Here is a 20659-nt window from a genome sequence, read left to right on the forward strand (position 1 = left end):
TTATATTTTGTAGTTAATGGTTGTATTAAGTGATATGATAACTTATCACCTTGGCCATTGATAGAAAAAGGGGTGTTTTTACTTTTCAAGTAACACTGTCGTGTTTTTACAGTTGGTAGAGTCCAATGTCCTCTACCTACTGAATGGAGAGCTGAAGGCCACGGCTTGCTGTAAACATACGGTAATATTTTAGACATTTTAACGTCATATCTCTTTTTTGTTTATGCAATTGTTGCCAACGCGTTAACTATGCTAAACTCAACCAATTCAACTAACTAACAACTAACTGAGAAACCATTCTCAACGAAAACCTGAAACCTATTGCTAATTCTAGCTAGCTAACTGATTAGCCAGTAGCTTCTGCCAGTGCTACAAATATCTTACGATAGTTGGGGTTAAAAGTGTGTAAGGTACCTGTATTTTATAGTATTTTAGGACCATATTGTGAGTAGCTATAATGTACTACATAGGCCAGCTGTGTATATAGCTACCGCACATATGGTTTTATGTTTTGTTTTATAACACTCGCTGGTGTTTTATAAAAGTAAGCTTTGCCAAAAGGTGTCCGTACAAATAAGTTTGCCCAAAGAAAAAAAGCAAGAATGTATTAGCCGTTGGGTCACACGAGTTTTGTGGAGGTCCTGTATATAAAGATGGACTGTCCTTAAGTAATTGGTAGCCCTGTGTCGGTCCGCAGATGTGTTGGGGAAAATGTCATTTTTTTTATGGGGTTCCCTATCAATCGTTTCAGGCAAATCCGGTATGATACCATCTAGTGCTTCCCATTCATTTTAGTGTCTCTGGATCAAGTCCTTTTAAAAGACGCCGATTTTCATTTAGTGGCTGACAGAGCAACCTGCAAGATATGGCAAATGTTATCCTGGCACTTCTGTGTATTCTGTGTTCCACACTGTGCAAAAGTTGCATTGGTTTGTTTCAGTGGTTCACAGTGCAGATTCACCAAATCTGCACTGCAGCAGTTGCCATGATCTTGACTAGCAACGTGATGGTTTTTGGATTAACTTCAATCCTTGTCAATGTTAAGCATGTGGGAAATTGATATTTGGCAGCCTCAGTTTCTCTAATTGTAAATGTAAGCATAACTGTTTTAAATCAAAGTATAAAAGTGGTGCCACAGAATTTACAATACACTGTGTCTGTGTCCTTATTTCTGTAGGAACTATGGTTAACTTTGTAGCACTTGCCCGTGAGCACTGGACCAACATCTTGGTGCCCTTGGGCTTTGTGATTGGATGGTACCTTGACAAACAACAGGACCAGAAGCTGACAGCTTTCAGGAACAAAAGTCTTTTGTTCGGCAGGTAAGAACAAAAAGCCGTTTTCCAGGGTCCCCTGAGATTATCAGTGAATTAAGCATCAGGTGCCATTTATTTCAAACTTTCATGATGATGATTTTTGCTGCTACATACCTGTCGTTTGAAATAATTGTGTACTAGTCAGCAGAACACTCAGTGATAAATAAACAAAAGTAATTTCAAATGCAACACTTAACTATCCAATATACAGTCATTCCACTTTCATAAACCCACCCACCCAAACATTTCTGGCATGGACACCTTTTCAGTGTGGTATGAAAAAGCTCATTATATCCTCTTGTTATATGCATTTTACCTTGTGCTGTATATAAAAGTACTATTTGCAAGGTTGGAATTGGATTGGGATAGCAAGCATGTCAAAAACTTGTCTCACATAAAGGTCAACTAATGCCGACAAAGCTTATGCAGCTTTTTAACTTCTTTCCTCTTTAGGGAGCTGAAACCTGGTGAGGAGGTGACCTGGAAGTAGACTGCCCCTACCTGCAATGTGTCCTGTCATCTGTGGTGTGAATAACTGATGGGTGGCCCTCAAATCAGAATATTTAAGACTTCTATATGTCTGTTTTTGAGTTGGATCAAACAATCTGTAATAATTTAAGTTGTATCAACCGATAATAAACATGTTCTTTCATCAAAATCATTTGCTTTTCGATGATCTTGGTTGCATAACACACATTATTTCATCTAAAAAAATGAAAACACTGGTTTATTTGATGCTGAACAGCGTTACTATTCCAGTAAAGATAATGAAAACTACATGGGATGAGACACGTTTTGCATTTAAGATCTTATTTTGTAAAAAGGCCATTTGAATCTATTCAAGCAGTCAGCATGACTGAAGAGTTGGTGGCCACTACAGAGGTTCTGCAGTGTGGATAATCCCCCTCTCAAAAAGCAGCTCAGCCAAAGCAATCTGGGGGGAAAAAAAAAAATGCCACATGAAGAATAAGTCAAACCACTAATTTCACAATCACGCAGGCTCAAATATTTATCATTTACAATATCTATGTAAAATGGGATGTCTTTTACTAAGTCCATGGACATAAGAGAGACTGAGAGAATATGCATACCGTGTCCTCTGCAGAATCACAGGGCAAACTGCCCACTGTCACAAATTTGGGATATGAATGGATCAGAAACTCCACAGCATCTGTGTGCTGAAAGAAAAACAATATGTGGTGACACCATCCTTCAGACACAATGTTCAGGACATTTGATTTACTCAGATCTTCCAATCTACCTCAGCTTTTATTTCGAAACTCTTGAGCTCCTCTTTGTGGTAAACTCTGGAGTTGTCTGTTGTGTAGTAAAGGTGAACAGCTTCTCCGTCACTGCATAACCTGGGAATACAGAAAACTTGGCTATATCACATGATAAACTTATGTCTTACATTGCCATTTTTTCACATTTCCATTTTAATGAATCACTAAATCAGGTGTTGTATGCTGTGAAATGCAATAAAAAAAAGTTGTATTACCTCGCACATCCAGCACGCAGAACTCTAACTCGGGTCTGGGTAGTGAATTGTGCACCTACATCCATAACTTGCCCACATTCCCACCGAGCTGGCGCTCCTTTCACACTGCTGGCCAATTCCTCTACGGAGAGGGCACGGAATAATTAGATCAGAAGCATTATGGTTCTCTTTTTCTGAATTTAGCGAAATAACAATGAGCTTATTCCTCCAAAACAGATGTATCCATCCTATACCTGGGGTGAGCATGGGAGGAAGGCAGTCATGGAGGAAGTCTCTGGCTTTCTGATCCACGGCAGCATCGACCGGGGCGTAATTTGTCAGCTTCTTCATCAGACTCTCAATTTGTGAGAAGAATTTCGTCCTGCGCGGGTCATCCTGAACACATGAGGGGGACTTTAGTCGGTCATTTAGTCGGCCCTTGATAAAAAGTCAAGGATGGATGACAGGAAATAGCAAGTAAACACAAAATGACTGATTAATTACCTTGTCAGAGTTCTGTACTCCCATGTATGTCAGGTAGTCAGGAGGTAAGCCCTGTCTGAACTCCACATCCTCCTCCATTGCTATTTCCAGTGCTGCTGGAACCACCTGAAGGGTAGTTAAAAGGTGAAAAGACCTTAAAATATAAAAATGGAGCATAAAAACCTGGTTCACTGTTATAAAGAGAGTCTGTTAAACTTCCTCTTAGCAGGTCCTGAGGCTCAGAGTGGTATTGTTTATCTATTGCAGAATTTTTATCCGTCTTTCTCATATTTTCCATCAGTTCCAAAGTATGTAATGAGTGTACATATTGTGTTTTACATTTGTGTGACCATCCGACATATGAAAACAGACTGGTCATCACTGTAAACTGGTGATAATTCACACACTTCTTGTGCTTTTGGTTTTGTCCTCTCCTTTGGCGCAGTGCTCATTGCTATGCCGTTTTTGCAATCAAACTGTCGGGTGGTACTGGAACATTTTTTTCCTTGGATTATCTCCGGATTAAAATTTGGGTGTCTTTTCTGCGTGTTAAACCACGTGGGCCATCAATCCTCAGACTAACTTCCTCAGTTATTCTTCTGTTTATTCCAAAACAAACATCTGTTGCTGCAGCTGCAAATATAAAAAGCATAATTTCCTGTACAAATGTGCTTTCATAATGTGGCTGTAGATTAATAATGTTCCCAATGTAAATCAAAAACAAAATCAAAAATGGAAAATGTTCTTTAACCTCATGCTGCCCTTTGTTAAGCACCCAGGTTTCTGACCGGAGCCTTTGCCTTCATCTGTAGTTAAAAAAAGTTTATTATTTCTAAACTGAAATTTAAATGATAATCCACAGGGCTCTTATATTTAGGATTTGGTCTTTGCTACAGTGCACTTAATGCTGCGGTGTTTTTGCATTGCACAATCTGCAGATTACCAAACAAAACTTGGTTCTTCTTCTGTATTCATAAAAACCTGCTGTTGCCGCAGCTGCAAACGAAAAAGCATCATTTTCTGTGTACCCAAGTGCTTTTTCCAAGAAGGACTGAACGTGTTTAGATCAGCAAATGGAAAAGCTTTCGTAAAGTGGCTGCAGGTTCAATCATATAGGTGTCATATAGGGTAAATGCCATTGGTTATTACACTACACCTGCAATGCTTCGTCAATAAATGTTTGATGTTTGTGAGAAATAACTTGCAGCCCTGATGTGGCCTTTTGTTAACTATGTAGGTGTGTACCCTGTGCAGCAGATCCCCCCAGCTGTTCTTCTGGTAAGAGGAGATGGTGATGTGGAGGGAGTGTGCATCTGGGAGGCAGTCACCCTGGTGGATGAATCCTCGGGGGAAGTAGAGGAGATCTCCGGCTTCTAGCACCACCTCCAGGATCGGCTTCCCGATGTCTGCCTGATTGAAGTTCGCTGGAGAGGAGACGCAAAGCGGTCACGTCTGGGAAATGACAGCTGTGTGCTATACGGTTTATCAGCTCCAAACAGATCACAGGTAGACAGACGGGACAATGCAATGAGACGCCTTTCTCTGTGGAGATGTGTGTGAAGCCAATAACAAATAGGAAATAGTTTTAATTCAATTCTGTTTTAAACCAAATTGAGAAATGGCTTTCACTGCAAAAAAAAGGTTGAAAAATTAATTTTTCTTTTACTTACGACTTGACAGCACAGGCAAGACCTCATCTTCTGTCCTAAAAAAAGTCAGAAATACAGCTTCACTGTATGTTCCTGGTAAAATTTATATTAAACTACAAAGATTGATTATTGTAGGATGAGTCACATGTGGTAAATGCAGCACACTGGTACATCTGTGACATGGTGTTAATGTTTTCAAGGCTCCTCGCTGTTTCTCACCTCGGGTTGTACACTCTCCAATGTTTCTTCCCCTCCAGCTGGACCACAAACGCCTCAATGTCGTCATAATGTGGAGCAAAGCCTTGCGTTCCAGGTGGTGTCAGGTATCTGGTTAAAGGAAAACAGACATTTAATAGCAGTTGATAGTATCCAAAAAAAAAAAAAAGGTTTTTGGGACAATAGCTGTCCCAGATACTCACATGTTTGCTCCTGCCATGCTGCCAAACTGTTCTTGGAGGATGGACAGCACGCTCCAAACGGTGGAGGAGAAAGCCTGGGGGTTCAGCATGCGGAGGGAGCAGCCCCTCTGGGAAATGGAGTCATGATGATGATTACTTTTTTTTGTGATCAGACTTTTTTCTTTTATGGACGGTTGCTTTATATAATGTCACAATGGAAAAAAAAACATTCTCAAGATGAATGAAAACAATGCACACAATCGGCCTCCCAAAGAAAAAAATTGTAACAAGAAGGACGGAAATAACAAACAAAACAAAAACAGCCACACTTCAGGAAAAACAGCAGCCTTTATAGAACACACAGTGCAAATAGGGTCGGCAATCAATTTCATTAAACAAAGCTTCCTTTGCGTCACAAACACTCGACGTATGAAATTATAGTGAATTTGCTGGTGATGAGGATTTCTGGAGGCTTGCAGTGTGTTGGACCAGATTTGTTTCAATCAAAAGCTGGGTCCAGGTCCAGGATATCAGCCTTCCATACAGCATCCACTGCCAGGAGTCTTTATAAGAGTGCTGTGAGGACTTATGATGATGATGATTGCTGATTTGCAAGCAGTGCAGATGGTGCTCTGATACGGTTAGTGCACTTAACACGAAATGACTTCCTGCTTGCAGCACAGAAAATATTAAAATTAATATATTCCTGAATACATAAACAGAAAAATCTGTTTTTTAATGAAGTCGGTCCTGGAAAATTTTAAAGTTAGAAGAAACTTTAATGACCCCCACTGAGGAAGCTGGTGCGGCTAACTCGCTGCAAAGGGCCCAATTATGAGGAATGCAATCCAACCATAAAGACATGCAGAATCACAGTAATGTTGCATTAGAAGTAATCACAAACTGTCCACAAATCTGCCGCCTGCATCGGTTGGCCTTACCTCATAGAAGTCCCACACAGTAAAGGGCAGGGCTCTCCCTGGAGGATTGTGCGTCTCCCTCATGCCATTAGTGTAGCTTGTGACATCCAGGTTCACTCCATACTGAACATCCTCCTAAAAATAAACACCATCATTCAGTCAATTTTTAATCAACTATCAAAGAACACAATGCAATACAACACAAAAATTTTACAGTTAATCAAATGGGAAAAATCTGCACACATAGATAGCTATTAGCAACACAATATACAGCAACAATAGCATCTGCAGCACACAGACTCCATAGAAAACAGGACAGTTTTGTTCCTATTCAGTTTCTTCCTTTATATCATTCTTAAAAATGAGAGCAAACTTCATAGAAATTCCCTTGATTAATAGTCCATGTAATTACAGGTTCTAGAAGAGGCAATGTCTGTAGGTAATGTGAACCATTCAGCAAAATCAGTGATGAAGAACAAGCCCTGACGTGGCAGCAAAGCCTGCCAATGGAAGTCAAAAATAATACTTCCAATACTTTTGATGAAGAAAAAAAAAATTACTACATTTCATGAAAGCACCCAGGTGCAAGTACACAGGTGGGAAATTATACATAAATTAAGGATGGCTGAGTGTCTGTTAAACGTTTCCGATACTAACTTCTCTTAATATGCGATTGAACTCCTCTGTGGAGAAAAGTCCCTTGTAGTAATGTGGATTTTTTCGTTGAACAAGAATGGGCTTCTTTTCCCATGTTTCCCTGAGGAAAGAGGACAAATATTAGCCAATGAATGCTCAAAGAAAAAGATGACGCCTTATCATTTATCCGCTGTGTGACTCCAGCGTTTGCTGTGCTGTACTTCTTCCCTTTGAATGTTTACATGCATCTGGGATCGATATGAAGATCAATGCACATTTACAGGCAGAAATACAGCCATCACGCTCATCTGTACCTGAAGAAGGACTTGGCAGGGATGGGGTTGATGAGCCACTGGAACAGCTTGCTCGCTCTCTCCCTGCTGTTGCTGACTTTCGCCAGGTCTGCCAGAAAAGCATCTAGCATCTCACCGTCTCCATTCACACTCTCCTCCTCTTGCATCTGCAGCACACAGACCCAATGAACCATAACTGAGTAGCACAATTGTTTTACGTTCAACCAATGTTCACATTCAGATTAACGGACAACATTTCATAGATGTGGGCATGAACATACAGTAGGATCTGTCTGTGTTTGTGCCTTTGCAGCAGGTGCACACTTACCTGTGGCGTTCCCTTTAGCTCCTCCTCTCGTTGTGCAGACTTTAGGAGGCGGGGCTTTTTTCGCATTTTCTTCCTTTCAGGCTTTGGTTGAGCTTTACCTGTGTTGACCTTACTGGCTCCATTCTCCTTTTTCTTCCTCTTCTTGTCTGCCACCTAGAACGCCACACAAATTAGCATGAGGCTAAATAGGTTCATGCTGCACAAGCAGTCTGGAGAAAGGGAGATGACATATGTAGCATGGTTTGATCACTGACTCGCTATCAGGAGGACTGTGCTGGTTTGGGCACCGTTCCTCCCGCAGCTGTGACAGACATGAACGCTGAACCAGCATCTACCGCATTATTTTAATAAAGTCTACCTGCACGGAAGCCTTCGTAGCGGGAGCGGGCAAGTCTGTGGAAAGCGTCTGATACAAAGCAAAAGCCGACATGTGTTTTCTCTCCATTTTCCAGTATGTACGTCATCACCCTGCGACTGCTGGGGGACTCTCTTCTTCGAGGGCTGATTTGGGAACATTTGCTGTCGGATGGGCTCAATATTGCCTCCTATAGACTTTATACTTAAAGTTACAGCCTTGAACAAGCTGAAGGGACCCTAAAAGACCCTCTGACCACCTCTTTCTTTTTTATACAGTTAAACAAATAGACGTTTAAGCGAACAGATGCAAATAAAATGAGCGCTAGAACACTCCAAGACAGAGGGGGCGTAAAAAGAAAGAAAATATTAAGCAAACAAGTAAAAATATAGAATTCTTCAGCAGATATATTAGCGTACCCCCCTTCATTTGTCATAAATGTTTTCCAACAGCAAAACAGTTCAATGGTCCAATGAGCCAGAATTTCCATTTAGATTAACTGATCATAGCTCAGGCGATGGTATGTTTATTTCATGTTAATAAGCATTTTCTCATTTGTTTCTGTACATTTTGAAATTTGAACATGAGAAATTACTAGTCGGTCCCTTATTTTACTTGGACAGTTAATTCATAATTCTATTCTCGGTCTGACTAACAAACCTGGCTGCTTTTTTAAATAAAAGGTCAATATGTTTCATGTTGTGTGACTTATGTCCACCTAAAGTATATTACTTTAATACTATATTACATAGGCTGTATCCAAGCTCCTTGGATGTTATTTCCCACATCCCATAATGGTAAAATCAATCCAATCGATTTGTTCATGGTCTTTGCTGTAATGTTTTGCTCCTTGTTTATCATTTTTTATGAACAATTTCCTAAATACAAACACCGAGGCAAGTAAATCTTTTGGAAGACATTACTGAGCATATAACAAAAGCAAGCAAATAAAACAAATAAGCATCTATCATGAAGAGGTGCTGCAGTCCTTGCCATCTGTAATATCCATATTAAAATTAGCAAACATATATAAAATAAATGTAAAAAATGAATAAAATACAAATACACAATACAATGCTTATCGCTGAATGATGATGAAGTTTGGGGCTCCTGATTAAAAGTTCAACATTCTTATCACGTGCAGTATTAACACATATAATTTCAAATGAATGTGATATTATATCCTAAAAATGTTATTATATATTATATATTATCACCAGCTATTTCTCATTTTATGTATCACTACATAGTACCCACTTTGACCACTAGGTGGAGGGTTTACCCAATTTTTCAAGCGTTTGATTGACACTGAAGCAACACCGTTTCCCACAATGCTTTGCGGCGTGCTGTCGGTGCTGTTTGTCCAGCCGTAGCTCCAACAATGCAGCTTTTAATGGTGCTGTGAGAGGTGCGAACTGAAAACGCAGCAGCGCCGCAGGCTCGTCCGGAGACTGTAGAGTCGTTCAAATTCAACACAACGAGATTTTTACGGTTTGACAAACCTGGCGGGCGGCTGTGACTCAGTTTTTAGGACATCCTGGACTCTTCTGCTGCGGTGAGTAGCTAATGAAGCTAACGTTGGTTTGCAAGTGTAGTAGAGAGCAGATGCATTTTGTTGTGACCATTGCTGGCTAGCAGGCTAGCTAATTGGCCAGATGAGACATATGGCCCCTTGTGTCTTTTCCTTGCAATCCCCCTGTCCGTCTTTACTACTTAAGCCCTCTCGCTCTCATTGTCTCAGATGCGGATTTAACTGGTGTAAATGTAAAGGGTCGCTAGGTTTCATGAAGACTTTGAGGCAGTTGAGTCGTTCTCCGTAGTCGCTGCAAGTCGTGAGTCTGTTTTGCTTTGATCTCGGTTGAGGCACACGTCAACCAAGCCGGTGTAGTCGGTGCTTTGCCGTGATGGAACTTGTCTGTATATACGACTGCCAGGGCTGCTTTAGAAAATGTTGGGCAGCGAGTCACATTTTAGTATTTGGGCCCCCTTTTGATGATCGAAACCCATAACCTCCAAACGTGCCGCTCTTTTAGTACGAGTAAAATGTCACACCAAACTTCATTTAAAAAATAGGCAATTTATTGTCGACCCTCACTGGCAGGCTTGCATACTCGTGAAAGCAATAATGAGCTTCTGGTTAAGTTAATATGCTTCAACACAACGACGAACGTTTCTGCGACGCACTGGCCATCACGGTGTGTATTAATGCATGACAGCTGTTATTGCTGATATTATATTTGTGCGTCCATTTATAAAACCAAAAAATCCAAATGGAAATTCTGTTTGCTGTTTTTAGGTAATGGTTAGGGCTTGTGTCTCACAAAAGCGGATAACAATTTGGTCTGTCAGTTGTGTTTTACCTTTGCCACCGAGGATGGTTGCATTAACTGTAGTAGTTTTCATTTATTTTCTATTTAGAGGAGATCATCAGGCACAGCTGCGATAATGTGTTGCTCTATTGTACAGCGTTGGTTCCCTATAACATAGTGTACAATGTCAGAAGAATAAGTTGCTCAGTTTTTTTTATACTAAAATCACCATGATCAGTTGCCATCTCATCAATATCAATGAGTATAGACTACATATTATAATCACCTCTCACTATAATGCAGTACAATTCACCAGAACCAGAAACTACAGCCTCTGATATTACAAGAAAATTAAATCAGTACCTCTCTTAAACACAAAATCTGACCATTACAACCTACATGATGTTAGGAGTTATCACGGGGCTGTTGCATCAGACTGCATTAGTTTTAGACGTACCTAACAAACTGGACGGGGAGTGAAGAAACAGATGTCAAATTTGCAATTTGTGGTGATGAATTAATGACTGATGGGACAGAGGAGCTTATCACAGCCCGCTGTAATAAGTTGTACGAGGGGAGCCAGACACTTGTAGTTTGGCACCCCAGTAACTGCTGTTAGGGCTTAGCATGTTTATGGGAACACTGAAGTTGCTGCCAGGGACAATTCTTTTATAACATGTTTCAGTAACCAGTGAATCCATTTTCACTCACATTTCTAAGCCCGAAGTTGAGTACTTAATAGCAGCCTTAGCAGAGTTGTTGGCCCAAAGCTTTGTGGTCAGTTCATTTGTGGCTGTAAAGGATTGCTTGGATCATCAGAGCGTGCCATTGTGCATTTTTACATGACGGGAGGATGCTTTTGTCAAATCACTTAATACATCACAGATAATGAGTTGAACACGTGAGCCAAACTTCATTGTTTGATTATATTATACCTCTCGAGGTCTGAAACGTGGTGGGAAAAAGAAAGTCGCTGAGCACGAGCAAATGCAGGGTCCTGAATCTGATGACGGAGAGAAAACTAAAAAGGGACTGCAGGGATTTGGCTGTGTGAAACACAAAATATTCACCTAATGTATGGAGGCAGCAATGGTTAGACGGTTCACACGGCTGTCTGGATTGCATGTTCTTTCCTCACTTCTTAGTTATATAACCAGTTATATTTGTCATGTATTATTAGATTAATGAGCGTCTGTGTGAGATGTGGAGGACTGGGCAGCAGTAACCCCAGACAGGGGTGTCGATTGTAGCGCTTGTAGGTCACTTGCTTCTCACCCAGTCAGGGCTGCAGTCTGTCAGTGTATCACAGCAGATGCTAGTGTTGGGTATAGATTGGTGTTTTTATTTGGATGCATTCTTCTCTCTTTGCTATTAATTTTCTGCGCTGAGACATAAACAGCAACAGTATGTTATTTCACTGCTTGTAAACGGTGAACTAAACAAAAGAAGCTTGTTTTTTAGTTGTGATTGAACAAATGTCATTATAGGTCTGTCCAAAACGCAGATTGTCGTATGGATTTTAACTCTGACAATCTAGTCAACACATAAGGACAAATCTAGGAGCCAGTGTTAGGATTTGAACTTCTCCTTTGTCATGGTTACATTGGACCACAGCATGCATTAATATGGACTGTATAGGGCGCTGTGTATCCCGTTGTGGACAAGAATATTGATCTTTTTCTCATAGGGGTGTGATTGCTACGCCGTTGTTGAATGATTTTTTTTTTCCTCCTGTGGTCACATTGTAATGAACAAATGCCACAATGCTGAATAATGGCAAAATCAGCATTTCATTATGTGACAAGGTGCTTGTAGATGTGCTGCCCTCGTTAAACGCTTGGACACGTGCCTGATGCTACAGTGTTTCTCAATTTTCATCCGTGTAGAGGCCATTCTATTAACATAATTAGTCGTGTTTGATCGCGGTTGAGTACTTTGGCCTGTACAGAGTCTGATAATTGGAAATTTAGAAAAAAGTAAATCCCATTGAGTTACTGGATAGCATTTGCAGCTTTTTAAAAGGCAATTTCTTGCAAATTAAACCTCAAATTTGGGTGGTGGTGATGAAATAATAGTGGCAGTTTCACATTCATTTCACCGCATCTATTTTCATAACAACAAAGAATTAAATGACAATTTGAAAGGACTGGTTCTTAGTGATGAACCTACAGAGAATTATCTGCAGCTTCCCTGGATGGTTCATTCTCACCGCCCACATGGGGTCATTTTCAGTCACCTCACGGAGCTTTTACACTACACTTGTACACTACCAGCTCAGTGCCAGGCAGCAGGCAGACACAGTTAGCGACGAGCTGCTGAACATAGTGGAACATTTAGCAGCCAAAGAGCCAAATGTTTTCCTCCGGAGTTGGTATAGACCAAAAACAGAGCTAAAAGAAAGCATTCATTGGACTGACATTTGACAGGTAGACAGAAATATGACTCCAAATGAATTATAATGTGGCTCCATAGCTGCTGGATGTGTGAATAAGTAATTTGTCCATTTTGTGTTCTCAGCTTGTTTCCGCTGCCCCCAAGTGGCCAGAAAATCAGTCAAGGTGGGCTAAATTGAAGCACAGCTGTTATTAATGTTACCAGCTACACCCGTACTAAATTCTGTAGATACAGTATAATCTGACAAAAGGACGTAAAGGGTTTGCTTGGCCTCTGGCTCATCAAAAGAGCAATCTTGCTAAGATAGACTTTTTTAATGGATGACATTTTTATATCAGAAAAATCACAAATGTAACTGATAGCACACTGATGCTGTCCTCCATTGAACTGGCCCAGCAACCCTTGCTCGTGAACCATCATGCACAATACCAATGCCTCGGGACTGTGACATCTTTTTACATCATAACATGTCTAAATGTCTGCTGGGAAAAGGGTTTATTGTGCAACTGGCAAAAGCACATGAGCTAAATATGATGTGAAGCCCTCTTCCATCTGTTGTCAATGGTAACGGACAGAAGGTGCCAGTGTTCCAAGTTAATATTGTGTCAATTAGATATGATCAGTTGACCTGACTCTCATTGTTGCTTGTAAAAAGTAATGTAGTACTCATGCTTTAATTGTTCACATGCAAGTGTCTGTATTACCGCGTCTCCCTGTCAGCGTTGACACAGTGACAGGTGGTTGTGATGCTTTTTTTGTGAGAGCTGTCCAGGAGTCTGTGGTCAGAGCTGGTCTGTCTGCCCCGGCTAGCTTGACTTAGCTCATCCAAGTGTTTTGCAATGCGTGTAGTCACAGCAGCTCTCATTGGCGTAATGTCCTTGGGCTCAAGGTATGGAACTAGTTCTTTGAATCCCTCACTCTCTACCACATTGATATGGCATCATATTGTGTCAATCATTAGGTACACCAACTGGGTGATGGCCTTGGACCGGCTTTTAAAGCGCAACTAGGTTCACCCAAAACTTCCTTTGTGATGGAGGTTAGTGCTCCTAAAGAAAATTCAGTGACCTTTATTTGAGCCTTTTGGCTGGCATGTGGTGCGGTCGGGATGTGGTTGGTGGTGCAGCATTCTGCTCTACCAGTATCAGGAATATAGGAGTGTACTTCTTTCTTGCAGCCCTGATTTGTGTTTCTAGTGTGATAAAAATTCACAGGCCAGAGCGAGAGAATGTGGCTGCTATGGTGTTGAACCTTGAGGCCTGGGCAATAATTGCCCTGTCCTTGTAATGAGGGTCTGGATGAATCACCGAATGGAGCCGCTGCCTCTTGACTTGCGCTCTGTCAAACTGTCTTGCTCCCGTCTGAGAAAGTGCCGAGGTTTAGCTCTACTTGAATAGCTGAGTGTTCCCGGTGTGGAGGAGCGAGCCCTTCTAGTCTAATGAACATCTGCTTTAAGAGGCAGGAAGAGTTAGGCTACATTAACCTAGGACAGCTCGTTCTGTATGTTTGTTGAATGACAGCGGGATTTTCTTTCATCGCGCTAGGTCAGGGAGAAATGAATGGCATGAATAGCTCGTAGCTGTGAGAGGAGAAAAATGTTGGGTATAGAGAGAGACGAGGTTTATTTTTGGCAGAGCAAATCAATGACTGCTCGTCAAGCAGTACGACTTCTTTAGTAATCCATTTTCCAAGCAGCGATTTCTCAGATCGGGGCACCTTTTACCTTCCTGAGGTGGACTTAATGTACGTCACCATCAAACTCATGATAAGTGAGTTAAAAATAAACACTTCATGGCGAGGCCAAAGTTTATATTGTCAGTTCTGTCATTTTTTTTCTGTCCTGTGAAAGGGCGTAGTCACTGTCACAATGAGGCCATTTTTATCTTCCTAATTGTATTTTTTACTCTAGAAAGTGATGAATTGCATCAGTACCCCCACACAATCCTGCCACTTGTTGTTACTGACATAGGTTTCAAGCCCAGTGCAGTTGTGAGGCTGAATGGGCATTAACAACATGACTTAAAGTAGTGTGAATGCCCTATGTTGACACTTAGGTGCAATCTCTTTTGGGGTGGTACACTCCAATAATTCTCCTATGTCAGGGGCTAATCACCCTGGCTCATCTCCCACAATCCATCAGTGTCTGGAGGACGAGGCTTGCAGGGTTCTGGCAGCTGTTGCCGGGCTGAGTCAATCTGTTCTGGTCTATGCCAGCCTGCACAGGAGGGGGAGAGGAAGAGCTCTCAAGAGGACATAGCAAGCGGGTCTGCTGCCACTGCTATGGCAAGATAACAAGAGGATTTATTTGTTGGGAGGGCAGGATTTCAGGGCTTGTGTGTTAATTTTGCTGTGTTACCCATTAACTGTTTTCTCTGTAAAATATTTGCAGGGGAAAGCTAGGTTAAAGGAGGAGGGATTACACAAATACAATATTGTAATAAAACTGATGATAGTGAATCTAAAACCGTTCGACGACGGGCAGAAGAAAAGTAATCACCAACAATTTTGTTATTGTTTAAATTAGAAAATCAAAACGGGGATGTCAGCAGTCCACCATTAAGTTTTTAACGACTCGAGAACATTTTTCGACCGGTTACGCATGCCGGTCCATAGATTAATTTACATACAGACACACACACACACACACACACTCTTTCTCTGCTTATGGTTTTGCTAGCAATAGCAGTACAGGGTAAAAAAAATTAAGCATGTTAAAAAAAAACCTCGGTGCAACGAGGCAACAAGTCAAATATTAATTATGTTGTGCTACCCTTCAGTTTATTAGTAGCACCAGCAATACGCTGAACCACATCAAGAACAATCACCCGGCTGCCATGTCCGAAGATCACGTGTTAGCTGCTACCTGGGAGGAAAAACAGTGATGCGCACCACTTCGAGGCCATGGACATTTTTTTTACTACTTTCATAGACTAAATGATGAAGCGATTAATTGGGAAAGTTCTAAGATAATTATAATAATTGCCAGCTCATAATGCTGTTGCCATGAGAGTTACAGGTCCAGTGTCTAGGATTTGATTTTTTTATTGGTAGAAATGTAATATCATTTTTTGTAAGAATCTGCTTTTTTACCTTAGAATGAGCTCTTTGTATTAACAGAGGGAGCGGGTCCTCTTCCATGGAGTCATGTTGCACCGCCAGGTTTCTACAGTAGCCCTGATTGGACAAACACTGATTTTAGAGAGCAACATTGGCATTTTTCACAGCCATCATAGGGGAGGGTGAAGCGAGGGGTGTTCATTTGGTTGCAATCTGCAGTCCTACACACTGAACATTTAACTGCGTTCATGGTCTGAAAGTGTCAGCTGGATGTTTTATGTTGTGCCAGTAATTTCTAGTTTTAAACTCAAAGCTTTTCATCAGCTAAACAGCTTCAAATCAACAAAGGAAATCCCACTAACTGTCATGATATTTATGCTAGCAGCATCAAAGTGATATATGTTTAAATATGTTAAAACTGGTTATTTAGAGAAGGAGGACAGCACTCTGTGGATTCAGATCACTTTTGAGTGTTAGCCAGTCAAAGGCTATTTTTCTATGTGATTATCATGGCTTACAAACTAGTCGTGTTTATGGATTTGGCCAAATTGCTGATAGTGCCGGGCTGGCACATAGCGGTTGTTGATGCTTGGAGATGGAATTGGCAGAGACCTCACAATTAGATTCAGCCGGGAAAGCAAATGTTTGGAGTCAAACTTCCATTTGCAGAATGTTCAGATTCATAGTGCACAGCTGTTCATAGCTTTTTTTTTTCTTCCTTTTTTTGAGGGCAGATGGAAGAGAGAGGCACAGTAACGTATTTTTTATGACATTTGTAGCTGTAATGCCACACTGAGAAAATGGTCAAAACTAAGCGAGGGAGTTGTTGCCTCCAAACCAGCAGGTGTACTTGAAGACATACTTGGGTTTCTGTTCCAAATGAACCCTTTTCATACAAGACTTTTGACTAATTAGAGCAGGACAAGCACAGGTGTAAGTAGCTAATAACATTAGTGATGGCTCTGTTCCATTTAGGTGTGTAGTAAGCCTTGTAAATGAGCCATTACGCACAACACCAGGGACACATTAATGCTTTTTCCACCTGTGTTTGACAAGTCTGCGGTGGAAAGATGACCTATAAACGTTTGTCTAATGTGCCATCGTTTTATTCATGAGAAATTCGAGATGGTGGGTGTACATAGTGTGTGACAACAGCTGTTGTCATCAAAGGTTTCAGTGTCTCTCTCATGTGCAGACAGTTGTTCACCACCACGTGGAGATCCCCCAGGATAAAGTGAGTTAAATTTGTCCCCGGTGGCCCAGTGTGCTCACAGTCGGGGGTACATGATATAAAAGCATTTGTGAAGCGCTGCTTTGAGCCGCCTCATGTGCGGGTGTGTTCATTTTTGATTGATTGTGTCAGTCAAGTTCTAGCTCTCCCTTCCTCCCTCTACATGTATTAGAGCTGTCAAAACTGGCCAAAAATGACGTTTTATTATTAGGGACACGGGGCAACGTCCCGAGTCACTTATTACTATCCCGCGCGTTTCTTCTTCTTCTTCTTCTTCTTCTTCTTCTTCTTCTTCTTCTTCTTCTTCTTCTTATTTTTCATCCTCCTCCAAGTTTTCGTCCCTTAACTCGTCCCGCAGCTTTGAGAAAACCCTCGCAAATTATATGTCAAAACGTGCGTATTGTTCGGGATCGGTGTGCTATTACTTTTCTCAAATTTATCGCAGTTTTTCGCGTCGTAAGACGCGAAAAACTGCGATAAATTTCCCATAAGAAATGAATGGGACGGGCGAAAAAAACAAGATTGAAATTGGAGTTTTTCAAACGTCTGTAGCTCAGGCATACATTCACCGAGAGACTTCATTTAAACTTTAAAATGTAGACCCAAGTCTGGTCTATTGGTGTGTTCATCCACATTTTGATTGGTCGTATAGTTTTTGATCAGTCACTGTTCAATGACAGTGATCATTTGGAGGGAAATTTTGAGATTATAATGGGTGTGTATTGCGCGGAATGTTCGTGCTAGAGTGGGGGACAGAGTGGCACAGAGTCTAAAAATGATCCGAAAATCTCCTCTTTTTCTCGTCGCTACGGCCACAAATTACACTCTACACGCATAATTTTGGGCTCATTTTGTAGACAAACTTGTCCTCTTTCATGTGATGTCTTCGAAAAAGCTGAGAGACTTACTGAATTTAAATAGTGAGACTTTTTGTGCAGCCAGCTCCCTCCTGCTCTCCCATTAAGTCCCATGTTAAAATTCAGAGCTGTTTTGTGAGCAAAGCAGAAATGCCTCCTGTCTTTAGATCGCCATAAAACGAAAAGTTGTTGTGTCAGGAATAAAACGAGGAGATGGTCGGACTCAGGAAGTTCTCGGGAGTCCGATGATCTATAGTACACTCTGATACGAGGTACGGTTCTCTCACCAGAGGATTTAGTTCAGGAGGTTCGCCGAACCCAAATCTCACTGCATACAATACAAACTCCTGTTCTCTGAGTCGCAGAGTCTTTTTAAGTCGACCATTTTGTCATTTTTCTAAAGAATATCTGGACATAACACACACGTACATCTGGCCCAGACTTGTCCGCATCTCACAGTGTAATCGTTTTTTTGATAGCAGCTACGGTTTTGACACAATCGCAAGTTGTTCGGAAGAAACCGACAGCGAAAAAGCCGCTTTTCAGTTAACAGGTGTAACTGTCATTAACTGTCATTTACACACACACCGGTCAATAACCCACGCACACACATCTGCAGGACAACAAGCCTGAGAATGATTATCTTAACGAGCTCAGTCAAAACAAGGGCATTGTTTGAAAACAATCTCCGTCCAACAAGCAGTTAAACTCAGCTTCAGAAAGCTCTTTGCCAAAGAGGTTGAGACAGTAGTCACACAAATGCAGAAGTTACACAGGCACACACGCACACACACACACACACACACACATTCAGACACATATATACTATACACATCTCCATGTAGGAGCAGGTTGGGCTGCTTGTGTAGTTCAAGCAGACACACACACACAAACAGACGAAGACACACACATACGCAGTCACACACAATGACAGATACATAAACACACACACACAGACAAATGCATAATGAAAACCCCATCCCCCCGCCCCCTTGTTAACGCCGTTAGCTCTATTAGCTCTGTTAGCACAGTTAGCTCTGTTAGTGTTAGCGCCGTTAGCTCTATTCGCACCGTTAGCTGTTAGCTCCGTTAGTGTTAGCTCTATTCGCGCCGTTAGCTGTTAGCTCCATTCATGTTTATTGATTCAGTTCATTAATTCATGTTAACAGAGACATGAAGCAGAGGAGAGAAGCAGACAGACAGCTGAGGTGATCAACAGAGACAGACAAGGAGAAAGCCACAGAAACACAGCTGAGAGCAATTCATTAATCAGGGACTGACTACCTCTGATATCTGCTGTTTTCTCACATTACAGCCTTTTTCAATTGTCCGCTGCTTCGCCATAGTTTCTCCTAGAGACTTCATTCAAACTTTAAAACGTAGATAATTTTGTCGGCTCGAACGCACCCCGTGTCCCTTTCAAAATTTCCCAGGGGGAATTTTCTAGTTCTTTCTAAAATAAGCACATTTGTTTGAAGAAATCGAACATCTATGTTTGGGGATTGTGTCCATATGAGGGCAAACAAACGCAACAAGAGACATTTTACTCATATATCAACATAAAAAAAACATCAAAATATCTGCATACCCATTACAGAATTAATAAAGTAATGTTCTGTACTGTGTTGTTGAAGTATTTGCTTGCATCAGCTTGACCGACATTTCATTTTGAATCAATGAAAGTGACGTGTGCAGCGTGTTTCCAATTGGTGCTGGTCCATGTGTCCTGGAAGATTTCAAAGCCACCAGACATTAACAGAAACAGTTTATCATCGTAAAACAGGCTTCATTTAAATGTGACAAAAAAGCATCACTAATATCTTATTTGGTCATCTTTCACTGTTCCGACAATCATCAACAACTCCGCTTTGGTTGAAGTAACGTCTTAATTCACCAAATCAGGAGAGGAGCGAGAGAGAGGGCAGATATTTTCATCGGACATTATGGTCGGGTAGTCTTAATATTAAATATGTTGGACATTTCCCAGTAAAAAACGGTAAAAAAAACGGTAATTACTAGACAATGGAAACTCCGGTTTTGTGATTCCTGTCCCATCAACAGTTTTTCAGTTGATTTTCCAGATAATTTAACCTAACAGTATCATAATATAGAATTACATTATGATAGAGGAGGTTATCCATCCATGCCTCCACTCTGCACCAATGAAAATTTGGGCCAATTCAAATACTCCCAAAACCATAAGTACAGAGTGACGCTGCAGTAGTGGTGTTATATATATTATTATAGTAGTGGTATATAGTACCAGGCCACACCGACTTTCTCATGCGGTGAATAATTAAGTAAATAAATGTGTATAAGCAGCAGTGAAATAGTGACAATAATAGTTTCCTCTTAATGTCCAACCAACAATGTTATTGCCGGTTTTGTGCTGGATCTTTCCCACGACCCTACATGCTTTGTGGTCGGCTTCAGGAAGTGATCAGCTCAGAATCAGGAGATGAGGAGGTCCAGTTGTTACATCTGTTTTTCCGTCCTCCATGTACTGTTTTTAATGCGTAGATGTAGAAAGACAGGATCTGGACACTGTGCTTTCACATTGTTCAGCTTTACGTTAGGTGTTGCCACATTGAAAGAAAGAAAGAGGTTTCTTTTGACACATGAGAGCCTCTGTTGCAGTGAACGTGACATGTGTTCCACTCGGGAATACAAAAGGACTCTTCATTTTCTCTCTGCCCTCATTCTTCTTCCTGTCTTAGACAAGCTGTTGTAACACTGAGCTGTTGAATTCTTGTAGTTGTGATGGCTGCAGTCACTTTGCCCCGGATAAAGCGTGATTATGGCCCAGGCCACCAATTAATGTTGGCCCTGCCCTTCAAACTGGTGACATTTGGACTCATGAAATGTGCCTGCTCTTGATTAATGAAAGCGATTTGCTTTAATCTGTTCGATATGCACCATGCTAGAAAAAGTCAGACAACCTGCCCTATTTTGGCTG

At 41.2% G+C, this 20659-nt stretch overlaps 3 protein-coding genes across 3 annotated transcripts in view; 2 read left to right on the forward strand and 1 right to left on the reverse strand.

The window, feature by feature from the left end:
• Positions 1-116: 116 nt before the first annotated feature.
• LOC121621994 (NADH dehydrogenase [ubiquinone] 1 beta subcomplex subunit 1-like) lies at positions 117-1971 on the forward strand. The gene is made up of 3 exons (XM_041958757.1): positions 117-181; positions 1178-1322; positions 1770-1971. The coding sequence occupies exons 2-3, from the start codon at positions 1183-1185 to the stop codon at positions 1804-1806; spliced, it is 177 nt and encodes a 58-aa protein (XP_041814691.1). The 5' UTR covers positions 117-181; positions 1178-1182; the 3' UTR covers positions 1807-1971.
• On the reverse strand, positions 1335-7975 carry riox1 (ribosomal oxygenase 1). Its single transcript, XM_041958755.1, has 15 exons — positions 7859-7975; positions 7501-7653; positions 7194-7339; positions 6901-7000; positions 6265-6378; positions 5345-5451; positions 5145-5252; positions 4947-4981; positions 4522-4700; positions 3298-3402; positions 3048-3189; positions 2815-2935; positions 2578-2677; positions 2408-2494; positions 1335-2250 (listed from the first exon to the last, which is right to left on the reverse strand). The coding sequence occupies exons 1-15, from the start codon at positions 7943-7945 to the stop codon at positions 2191-2193; spliced, it is 1644 nt and encodes a 547-aa protein (XP_041814689.1). The 5' UTR covers positions 7946-7975; the 3' UTR covers positions 1335-2190.
• Positions 7976-9227: 1252 nt separating this feature from the next.
• extl3 (exostosin-like glycosyltransferase 3) overlaps positions 9228-20659 on the forward strand; it is a 30007-nt gene continuing 18575 nt past the window's right edge. Inside the window, exon 1 of the mRNA XM_041959450.1 lies at positions 9228-9410. The gene's annotated coding sequence lies outside the window, so the exon portion shown is untranslated. The remainder of the gene's footprint in view (positions 9411-20659) is intronic.

The sequence above is a fragment of the Chelmon rostratus genome, chromosome 18 (assembly GCF_017976325.1).
Source record: "Chelmon rostratus isolate fCheRos1 chromosome 18, fCheRos1.pri, whole genome shotgun sequence".
NCBI classification, from domain to species: domain Eukaryota; kingdom Metazoa; phylum Chordata; class Actinopteri; order Chaetodontiformes; family Chaetodontidae; genus Chelmon; species Chelmon rostratus.